Source organism: Cnephaeus nilssonii, assembly GCF_951640355.1.
Source record: "Cnephaeus nilssonii genome assembly, chromosome: X".
Classification (NCBI taxonomy): Eukaryota; Metazoa; Chordata; class Mammalia; order Chiroptera; family Vespertilionidae; genus Cnephaeus; species Cnephaeus nilssonii.
The window spans coordinates 7,123,235-7,134,493 of NC_137071.1; the positions used below are offsets into that span (position 1 = coordinate 7,123,235).

General features: G+C 36.2%; 1 protein-coding gene across 6 annotated transcripts in view; it reads right to left on the bottom strand.

Annotated features, from left to right (window-relative positions):
* The window catches only part of SCML2 (Scm polycomb group protein like 2), a 71,927-nt gene that overhangs the window by 11,531 nt on the left and 49,137 nt on the right, over positions 1-11,259 (bottom strand). For 5 of the 6 annotated variants that reach the window (XM_079765361.1, XM_079765364.1, XM_079765360.1 and 2 more), the window contains 3 exons: positions 10,221-10,341; positions 4,359-4,562; positions 3,456-3,638 (listed from right to left, as the gene is read on the bottom strand). In XM_079765361.1, coding sequence (XP_079621487.1) covers positions 3,456-3,638; positions 4,359-4,562; positions 10,221-10,341 — 508 coding nt within the window. The remainder of the gene's footprint in view (positions 1-3,455; positions 3,639-4,358; positions 4,563-10,220; positions 10,342-11,259) is intronic. The other variant, XM_079765363.1, reaches the window with a different exon arrangement.

Sequence of the window (11,259 nt, forward strand, 5' to 3'; positions counted from 1 at the left end):
GGTGTGCCGAGGCCCGTGGTCGGCAAACTGCGGCTCGCGAGCCACATGCGGCTCTTTGGCCCCTTGAGTGTGGCTCTTCCACAAAATACCACGGCCTGAGCGAGTCTATTTTGAAGAAGTGGCGTTAGAAGAAGTTTACGTTTAAAAAATTTGGCTCTCAAAAGAAATTTCAATCGTTGTACTGTTGATATTTGGCTCTGTTGGCTAATGAGTTTGCTGACCACTGGCCTAGGCCAAACAGTGGGGCTGGATGCAGGATCGGTGGCCCAAAAAGATCAATGATTTTTGCTGCATGTGCTTAAGAATGCAGAGAATAATGTTGAACATAAGGGTTTTAGCTTTAGATTCTCTGGTCACTGCCCACATCTAAGTGAATAAATCTCCCTAGATGTGGTGCAGAACTTATAGAGCTCATGGGCAAATTAACACATACATGAGCTCTCCCTGACACATGGAGATGATCCTTACTGAAAAAGGAAATTTTTCCTAAACCTGAAGAGGAAGCTGCAAAGAAGAAAAGGTTATTCCAAAAGAAACGAAAGAAACGAAAACTTGTGGCCCAGAAGTAAATTCAGCATCAAATAAATGCTAATAAAAACTGAGAGAATTCCACAATTGCAGAGATACCCTATAAGAAATACTAAAGGGACTCCTTCAAGTTGAAATTAAAGAACACTAGATAGTACAAGAGTCCCCTTTTATCCATGAAGAGTACATTCCAAGACCCCTGGATGCCTAAAACCATGGACAGTATCAAATCCTATATATAATTTTTCCTATACACACATACCTATGATAAAGTTTAATCTATGAATTAGGCACTGTAAGAGATTAAAAACAATATCATAATAAAACAGAACAATTATAACAATGTACTATAAAATAAAAGTTATGTGAATGTAGTCTCTCTCTCAAAATACCTTATTGTACTATACTCACCCTTCTTCTTATGATGATGATGTAGGATGATACAATGCCTATGTGATGAGGTGAAGTGAGCTGAATGACGTAGCACTGTGACGTAGCATTAGGCTACTATAAGATTTAATTGAACACACACAAGCACAGCAATACCATGACATTAGATCTAATAACTGAGACGGCTACTAAGTGAATAGTGAGCAGGTACTATATACAATGTGGTCACACTGGACAAAGAGATGATCCCCATCTCAGGCGAGGCAAAATGAGATTTCATCATGGTACACAGAATGTTGTGCAATTTAAAATTTAAGGATTGTTTATTTCTGGAATTTTTCATTTAATATTTTTGGACCACAGTTAACCATGGGTAACTGAACCACATATAAGGAGACTGTATTGATAATTTATAAAGTCATAGTAAGTAAAGATACCTTCAACTATTGTATAAAGTAAAACATCTGTTGTGCCAAAACAAAAACAAAAATTAATTCAAAATAGATCAATGACCTAAATAGAATAGCTATAAAATTCTTAGGAGACAACACAAAAGTAAATCTTTGTAAACATGAATGAAAGCAATGTTTTCTTAGATGTGATATCAAAAGTACAAGAAACAAACAAAAAAAAGATAAATTGGACTTTTAAAAACACTTTAGTGCTTCAAAGCACACCATCAAGAAAGTGAAAGGAGCCCTAACCAGTTTGGCTCAGTGGATAGAGCGTCGACCTGTGGACTGAAGGGTCCCAGGTTCGATTCTGGTCAAAGGCATGTACCTTGGTTGCAGGCACATCCCCAGTGGGGTGTGTGCAGGAGGCAGATGATCGATGTTTCTCTCTCATCAATGTTTCTAACTCTCTCTCTCTCTCTCCCTTCCTCTCTGTAAAAAAAATCAATAAAAAATTATATATATATATATATGAAAAGACACCTATAGGATGGGAGAAAATGCAGAGTGGGGCAAAAGTAGGTTTACAGTTGTGAGTATGCAAAACAGAATTTATTCTTTTAATATCATTTATTAATTATTGCATTATTTTCCATAATGAACAACTATAAACCTACTTTTTCCCCTCCCAATATATGCAAACCATATATTTAATATGGAACTTGTATACAGTATGTATAAAATATCCTTTGTATATTATACATATATTTAACAAGTAAATATGTACATAAAATATATAATGAAAATAAACAATTTTATTATATATTATATATAATATGTTTTATTATATGTATAATAAATATAATTATAAGAAATAAAGAACCCAATTAAAAATGGGCAAAGGATTTGAATAGATATTTCTCCAAAGAAGATATATAAATAGCCAATAAGCAGATGAACAGATAGATGTTCAACATGCAAATCAAACCACAATGAAATATCTTTCAGGTTTTGATTCTCAAGTTCATTATGAATACAAAAAGAAATTGCTTTCTCACTTTGAATGAACAAAAATCCTACATAATAAAAGCCTGATATGCTAAGTGTCTAGTCATTTGGTCATCCATTCAACCAATCAAAGTGTAATATGCTAATGATATGCTAAGGGTGTTCAACCACTCACTGTGATATGCACTGACCACCAGGAGGCAGACAGTTGACCAGTCGACCAGTCGCTATAATGTGCACTGACCACCAGGGGGCAGACACTCCAACCGGTAGGTTAGCTTGCTGCTGGGGTCCGGCCAATCAGGACTAAGCGAGATGGGCCAGACATACCCTGGAACCCTCCCGGGGTCCTTCCCTGGCTGGCCAACCTCCTGTGTCCCTTCCTGGCCCTGATCATGCACCGGTGCGGTCCCTCAACCTGGCCTGTGCCCTCTCGCAATCCAGGACCCCTCGGGGGATATCGGAGAGCCAGTTTCAGCCTGATCCCACAGACCAGGCCAATGGACCCCACTGGTGCACGAATTTGTGCACCGGGCCTCTTGTAACTATCCTATATAATAAAAGGGTAATATGCAAATTAACCCAACGGTGGAACGACCGGTTGCTATGACACACACTGACCAACAGGGGGAGACACTCAATGCAGGAGCTGCCCCCTGGTGGTCAGTGCACTCCCACAGGGGGAGCTCAGCTCAGCCACAAGCCCGGCTGATGGCTGCAAGTGCAGCGGCGGAGGCAGCGGGAGCCTCTCCCACCTCCTCAGCAGCACTAAGGATGTCCAACTAACGGCAGTCACACATCCCCCGTGGGCTCCCGGGCTGCCAGAGGGATGTCTGACTGCCAGCTTAGGCCTGATCCCCCAGGGAGTGGGCCTAAGCTGGCAGGTGGACATTCCCCGAGGGGTCCCAGACTGTAAGAGAGCACAGGTGGGCTGAGGGACCCCCCCCACCCCCAAGTGCATGAATTTTCATGCACCAGGCTTCTAGTATAGTTTACATGTCTAATTATCATTATAGATAAAATGTTTACTCTGAGGAGGACACAAGGAAAAACTCTGCATTAAACAAGATTCTTGAGTTAATTATAATTTGTAATATAAAACAGAAGCACATTATAAAATTTTACATTTTCTCTTACCTGGTTTATTTTTATCATCCTCTGCGGTACTAAGAATATTACCTCTGCAAGCACTAAAAGGCTGACTACTCAAAAGGTTATCACAGTGCAGGCTGTGGCACAAGTTTTCAAGAAAGCGAAGAGCAAATGATGCACTGTTCACTGGAGGGAGCTGGATGGAATGAGTTTCCCCATCAAAGGAGGCTATTGGAAAAAAAAAATAGTATCAGAATTACATCACAGAAAGATGAGAACTACAATGATTTTAACAAAAGCCATCATATTACATTTAGGAAATGTAATATAACTATAATTTGTGGGATTTTTTTGTAATTTACGAAGGAATAATCTTAAATTATAAAAGTTCCTCCCATTAAAACGTAACGACCTATATTTGTGAAATCATTCTCATTTAAAAATGTTCGTAAAATAACAGAAACCCACTCACTGATCTATACAACACTTTCTACTATTTCAAACATTCCATGTATACAAATGTCATAGTATCTGATCCCAAAATCATTAAAGCTGTATTTATCTTTTAATCACTTCTTGATTCACATTTTTATTTAGAGCTTCTTATGAATCAGTCTGTTTTCTAAAAAAAATTAAAATGTATTATCACTAAGGTACTGTGTATATAATGAGCTTAACAAAGCATGTAAAAGAAAAAAATATCTGTACCTTTTATCTCAAGTTACAGTATTACTCTGACATTGTATATTTCAAAAGTAAAGTTAAAATGGGTTACAAGTCTATAAACATGTAACTATAATAAATATTCTATTATATCAACATAATAAATATTCTAATATTATAAAGTTAAAATAGAAATATTATAAAATAATCTAAAAATTATAAAATGTTTGCCTTCTGAAAATCAAATTAAGAAAAAAAGCTGAATAAAGAATTAGATGAGCATACCAGTTATTACTTCTCCTCCACGATTATCTGCCTTAAGGAATCCAAAAACAGTCTTACTGTCAATGCCACAATCCACACAAGCCTGCACAGTCCGCCGGAGCACCACATTCACAGGGCCCGGGCCAAAGTGGTCAGGCAACCGCTGGATTTTATTCTGATCCAGGTAAGGGCCACAGTCTCCATGTTTGTTTATATAAACACACACTTGAGGAAAAAATGTGTATACAAAAATAACAATTAAATTAGTTAATAAAAACATAAATATATATTCAACTACAATATCCCACAAGTCTCAATTCACTCTAGAGAACCTAAATACAGTTAATATCAGTGATGACTTATTCTACCTAGAATATGTATCTAAATATATTTTTATATTTAAGTAAAGATATTAAAACTAAAAAAAAAGAAATAATACAAATGATCATGCAATTTTCTAGCATTGTGCCCAAACTGATTATAATAAAAACTACAAAACAATTCATTATACATTCCCACATTATATAACCTGACATAAACATAGATGAATATTTTCACCTTTTAACTGTACACACAGTATAGAAATTTTTTTCAAGACTGGTCATGTTAGAAAAAATACTAGGTGTACCGGTTAATAATGCGGATTATTAAACACGAAGAAAACACGATAATTTCAAGAGAAACAACAAAAGTGCTTTATTCAAAGTAATGTCCATCGCTAGCTACGCATTTCCCCCATCTTTCAGGTAATTTGTGGATATTGTCCCAATAGAACTTTTCTTGTTTTGAGGCAAACCATTCAGAGACCCAATTTTCCACTTCTTCATATGTTTTTGAAGTGATGCACAGAAAGTGTGTGTGCCATTGATCGGAACAAGTGGTAATCTAAAGGAGCAAGGTCTGGTGAATACAGCGGGTGGGTTAATACTTCCCAGGCAAGATCTTTTAACATGTCTTTAACTGGTTTTGAAGTGTGTGATGGTGCGTTATCATGAAGCAAAATTACTTTGCCGTGTCTTCTGGCCCATTCTGGTTGTTTTACGATCAAAGTGTGGTTCAAATTGACCTGGACGTTGTCTTTCACATCGAAATCATCACTTTTAAAGCGTTTAAACAAGCGTTCACAAGTATCTTGAGATGGAGCATGTTCACCATAAGCTTCCCGAAGTATAACGATAACTTTCAGCAGCACTTTTTTCAAAATAAAGTAATGCATTAAAACTTCCCGCAAATGCTCTTTTTTTGGCACGAAATTCAACATTTTAAGTGTAAAAATATCTATGATGTTAACACCTTCTCAAAATTTGACATATGAAGTTTTGAAGCTTGTTGTCAATACAACAAAATAGCATACATATCATATCGCATATATATCAACATATGTGCAACTCAATCTATTGAAAAAAATCTGCATTATTAACAGGTACACCTGGTAAACCCAAGCCTAATAATGGTCAATTAATCTATGACAAAGGAGGCGAGAATATACAATGTGGTAAAGACTGTCTATTTAATAAATGGTGTTGAGAAAACTGGACAGTACAAAAAAATGAAACTAGACCACTTTCTTAAGCCATATATAAGAATAAACTAAAAATGGATTAAAGACTTAAATAAAAGACACAAAGCCATAAAACTCCTAAAAGAAAACATAGGCAGTAAACTCTTTGACATTGCTCTTAGTAATATTTTTTCCGATATATCTCATTAAGCAAGGGAAACAAAAGAAAAAACAAACACATTCCTTTTTCAATTGCAACAAAAAGAATAAAATACTTAGGAATAAACTTAATAAAGAATATAAAGCACCTATTTACTGAAAACTACATGGCATTATTAAAAGAGATTGAAAAAGACACAATAAAATGGAAAGATATTCCAGATTCATTAATTGGAAGAATCAACATAATTAAAATGACTATATTACACAAAGCAATAAACATATTTAATGCAACCCCCATCAAAATCTCAATGTCATTTTTTAAAGAAATAGAATAAAAAATCATCAGATTTGTATGGAACGACAAAAGACCCCAAATAGCCAAAGCAATCCTGAGAAAAGAAAAGAACGAAGCCAGGGGTATCATACTACCTGACTTCAAATCATACTACAGAGCAATGATAATCAAAAAAGCATGGCATTGGCAGAAAAACAGACATACAGACTAATGGAACAGAATTGAGAGCCCAGAAATAAAACCACATATATAATTTTTGACAAAGGAGCCAAAAATGTACAATGGAGAAAAGAAAGCCTCTTCAATAAATGGTGCTGGGAAAATTGGAAGGCAACATGCAAAAGAATGAAACTAGACTACAGTTTGTCCCCATGTACAAAAATTAATCCAGGATGGATCAAAGACCTAAATATAAGATCTGAAACAATAAATTGCAGAGAAGAAAACATAGGTACTAAACTTCTGGACCTTGGCCATAGAGAAGATTTTATGATTTTAACAAAGCAAGAGAAGTAAAGGCACAAATAAATGAATGGGACTATATCAAACTAAAAATCTTCTGCACAGCAAAAGAAACAAAAAGGCAACCAACTGAATGAGAGAAGGTATTTGTAAACAATGACTCTGACAAGGGCTTAATATCCAAAAAAAATAAAGAACTCATACAACTCAACACCAAACAAACAAACAATCCAATTTAAAAATGGGCAGCCCTGGCTGGTTTGGCTCAGTGGATAGAGCCTTGGCCTGTGGATTGAAGGGTCCTCGGTTCGATTCCAGTCAAGGGCATATGCCCAGGTTGCGGGCTAGATCCCCAGTAGGATGTGTGCAAGAGGCAGCCGATCAATGATTCTCTCTCATCATTGATGTTTTTTTATCTCTCCCTCTCTGAAATAAATAATAAATAAATAAATAAATAAATAAATAAATAAATAAATAAGAGGGAGAGAGGGCCCCACCAGAGTGACTCAGTTGGTTGAGCATTGTCCTATGCACTGAAAGGTTGTCCGTTCAATTTCTGGTCAGGGCATATGCCCAGGTGGTGGGTTTAAATGCCAGTCAAGGCATGTACAGAGGCAGCCAATCTACATATGTTTCTCTCTTATATTGATGTGTCTATCTCTCTTTCTTCCCCTCCTTCTCTCCCTCCCTCCACCTTCTTCTCTCTAAGCATAACCTCTGGTGAGGATTGAAAACAAAATGGGCAGAGGACCTGAACAGACACTTCTCCAAAGAAGACATACAAGTGACCAACAGATACATGAAAAGATGCTCAGATTCACTAGCTATTATGGAAATGCAAATCAAAACTACAATGAGATACCACCTCATACCATTAGAATGGCTATTATCAATAAGACAAGTAATAACAAGTGTTAGAGAGGTTGTGGAGAAAAAGGAACCCTCATTCACTGCTGGTGAAAATATAAGCTGGTAGAGCCACCATGAAAAACAGTATGAAGATTCCTCAAAATATTAAGAATAGAATTACCATATGACCCAACAATCCCTCTTCTAGGTATCTACACGAAAAATTTGAAAACATTTGTTTGCAAAGACATATGCAACCCTATGCTCATTGCAGCATTATTCATTGTGGTCAAGACATAGTAACAACCAAAGTATCCTTTGATCAATGATTGGATAAAGAAGATGTGGTACATATACACAATTGAATACTACTCAACCATAGAAAAGAATAAAATCTTACCATTTACAACATGGATGGACCTAAAGGGTATTATGTTAAGTGCAATAAGACAGAGAGAGAGAGAGACAGATACCATATGATCTCAATTATATGTGGAATCTAAAGAACAAATAAATAAACAAACAAAATTGAAACAGACTCATAGATGCAGAGAACAGACTGATGGTTGCTAGATGGGAGGGGAGTTGGGAGGCTGGGTGAAAAGGTGAAGGTATTAAGAAATAGAAAATATCCATTACTGCACTGGCCAGTGTAGGTCAGTAGTTAAGGTGTCAGGCAGAGCAACGAAGGGTAGCAGGTTCCATTCCTGGTCAGGGGCTGTACCTGGGTTGCATATTCCATCCACTGCCTCAATTGGAGCACGATATGTCTCTCTCACATCAATGTTTCTCTCTCTCTCTGTTTCTCGCTCTGCTTCTTCCTCCCTCCTTCCCTCCTTTTTATCCCTCCCTCCCTCCCTCCCTCTTTCCCTTCCAGTCTCTCCAAAAATCAATGGAAAAAAATTCTCATGTGATAATTAATTTTAAAAAATGGCCATTACAAAATAGTCACAGGGATGTAAAGTATAGCATAGGGAATATAGTTAACAATCTATAATAATAAAAGCATAATATGCTAATTAGACCAGATGTCAAAGCCAGGGCTGTGAGGGCCAGGCAAGCCACAACCAGCATGGCTGCAACAGACCAGTGGACTGCGGCAGGTGGGAGGGGCCTCCCTCTGTGAGGTTCCCAGGTGCCAGAGGGAAGCCAGTGCAGGCAGCTGGGGGAAGGAAGGCCTACTCTTGCACGAATTTCATGCATCAGGCCTCTAGTATTGTAATAACTAAGTATGGTACCAGGTGGGTACTAGACTTATTGGGGGAATCATTTCACAAATTATAAAAATGTCTAACCACTAAGCTGTATACTTGAAACCAATATAATATTGAATATCAATTGTAATTGGAAAAAACACTCATTTTTGGACTGAATTTATTTTAAATCACCAATATTGTACCTTTATTATATTTCCTAAAGTAATCAGATAACTTAAGACATATGTCACGGTAAATTCTAATGACCTAGAGAAATTTTTTTATTAACTTTAAGAAAATAAAAATGTTCTTTATATATATGTCAAGGTTCACTGAAGAAAATTTAAAAATAAACGCTTTCCTTAGTATAATAAAAGCATATGATTTAGAAGCAAATCATCTATAATTACAGAAATGTCAATTTTTCTTCACTGAGACTAAAAAATCAACAATGTCACAATATGATGGTACATTACCAAACATAAAATCAAGCACATTATTTTTATTCGTTACCCATTACTTAGTTTAAATTGTAAAATTTTCATGTAGACATAGTCTAATAAAAAAAACCTTAATCTCACCTTCGCTTATGTTGAACTTTATAATAATTCAACTTTTTGGCAATAGTCAAAGAAAAGATGGACTCTCTCACAAAAATGAAACAGCAATAAAAAACTTAACCTCCTTTGCATTATACTCATTTTACTAGTCTCTCCTAAAAATCAGAAATAATAAATTGATAAAATGAGGTATGTTACAATAATCATTTTTAAAAGTGATTTTCATTTCAAAAACTTAAAATTTAATTTCTCTTTAGTCAGGAAAGAAAAATTGTGGTACAAAGTCCTGGGAACAAAAGAGCATAGGGGAGTTATTAAGAATCTAGGAAAGGAAGCGGTAGAGCATGCTTTAAAAAATAGAAAAGGAATAAGAAAATGTGTAGGAGATGACAAATAAAAGAAATTGATTAGTCTGGGTCTGGTCATTTCATACTCTTCACAAAGCAGAGAACAATTTAAAGTCATCATGCCCCTTAACAGACAATGATCTGTCCAGATTTTGAAAGGCACTAAAAAAAGGCTTGAGGTAGCTTTTTAAAAATACAAATAGACAATAGGACAAATTGTGAAATGAGAGAAAGGAAAAACAAAAATAAGTTTGACCATGTAAATTTTATAAATCTTACTAAGATGGATAAAAACTTTTAAGAGTATTGAGTGACTCATGTATTTAAACAGACTCTTTTTCATTAACATCAAAATGAACTATCAGAATTTCAAAAAACATGAAAAATGCTTAAAGAAATGTTTATTATTATTTTTTCTCCTATTGTTTTACTTCCAGGACTTCAAATATACTGAAAATAATACATAATAAAAGATTGGTAAATTTATAGTCTTTTAGAAATACTAATTTACCTGTAGACATCATTATTTTAGATGACCCAGGACTGGGTTCCTTATATTCAACACCTCGGCCTCTGGTCAGCATCTTTACAGAAGTTGTAGATGTGGAACACATAACAGGAATAGATTTTTCCTGTTAAAAAAAATCAACAACAAAAAACGCAAGTATGCATTATTCTTTAAAAAACATTCCCAGATAGTAAGGTCAGAAAAGCACTGACATAGCTGGTCCACAAATGATCAGTTACCAGAAGTCCTGAGGATTGGAAACCCCTGTGTATGTGTGTGTGTGTGTGTGTGTGTGTGTGTGTGTGTGTGTGTGTGTGTGCAACTGCAGTACTTTCACACTGTGCTCCTCAGAGGGGCACATGATCTGGTCAAGTGGGAGAAAAAGAGACCAAGAAGCTGAGATTCCCAGTGCTACCCCTGCTCCAACTGGTCACACCTTAGCCAAAATAGTTTAGCAAAAATAGTTCACTCTAAAACTTGTTTTATTTTTTTAGGTTCTCTATAAGACAAGTTTTCTCACACTGCTAAAGAAAACTCTGTAAATATAATCCAGCAAGAATACATTCAATGGAAGTGAGGGATTTCAACAAGACAGATGACAGAGTTGTCTTTAGAAAGCAGTCACACATCTAGCTTTTACTGTATCTAGTCTGCATTTCTCTATATTATATAAGACTAGAGGCCTGGTGTACAGGACCCCTCAGGGGATGTCTGACTGCGAGTATTGGCCTGATCCCTGCAGGCCAGGCCGAGGGACCACACTGGTGCACAAATGCACCAGGCCTCTAGTATGCATGTAAGTTCTTTGGTTTATCTCTTCCCACCCTTCCTCCTCCCCACTTAGATTCATCAGTCTGTTCCATGTTTCCATGCCTGTTCATTGAGCGTCTGCCCTCTGGTGGTCAGTGAGCATCATAGCTACCAGATGAACGGTCATTTAGGCTATATATATATATATATATAGATAATTCTGACATTACAAGGGGCTTATATGTAAAATTACGCCTGTCTATACTAATAAAAGGGTAATATGCTAATTAGA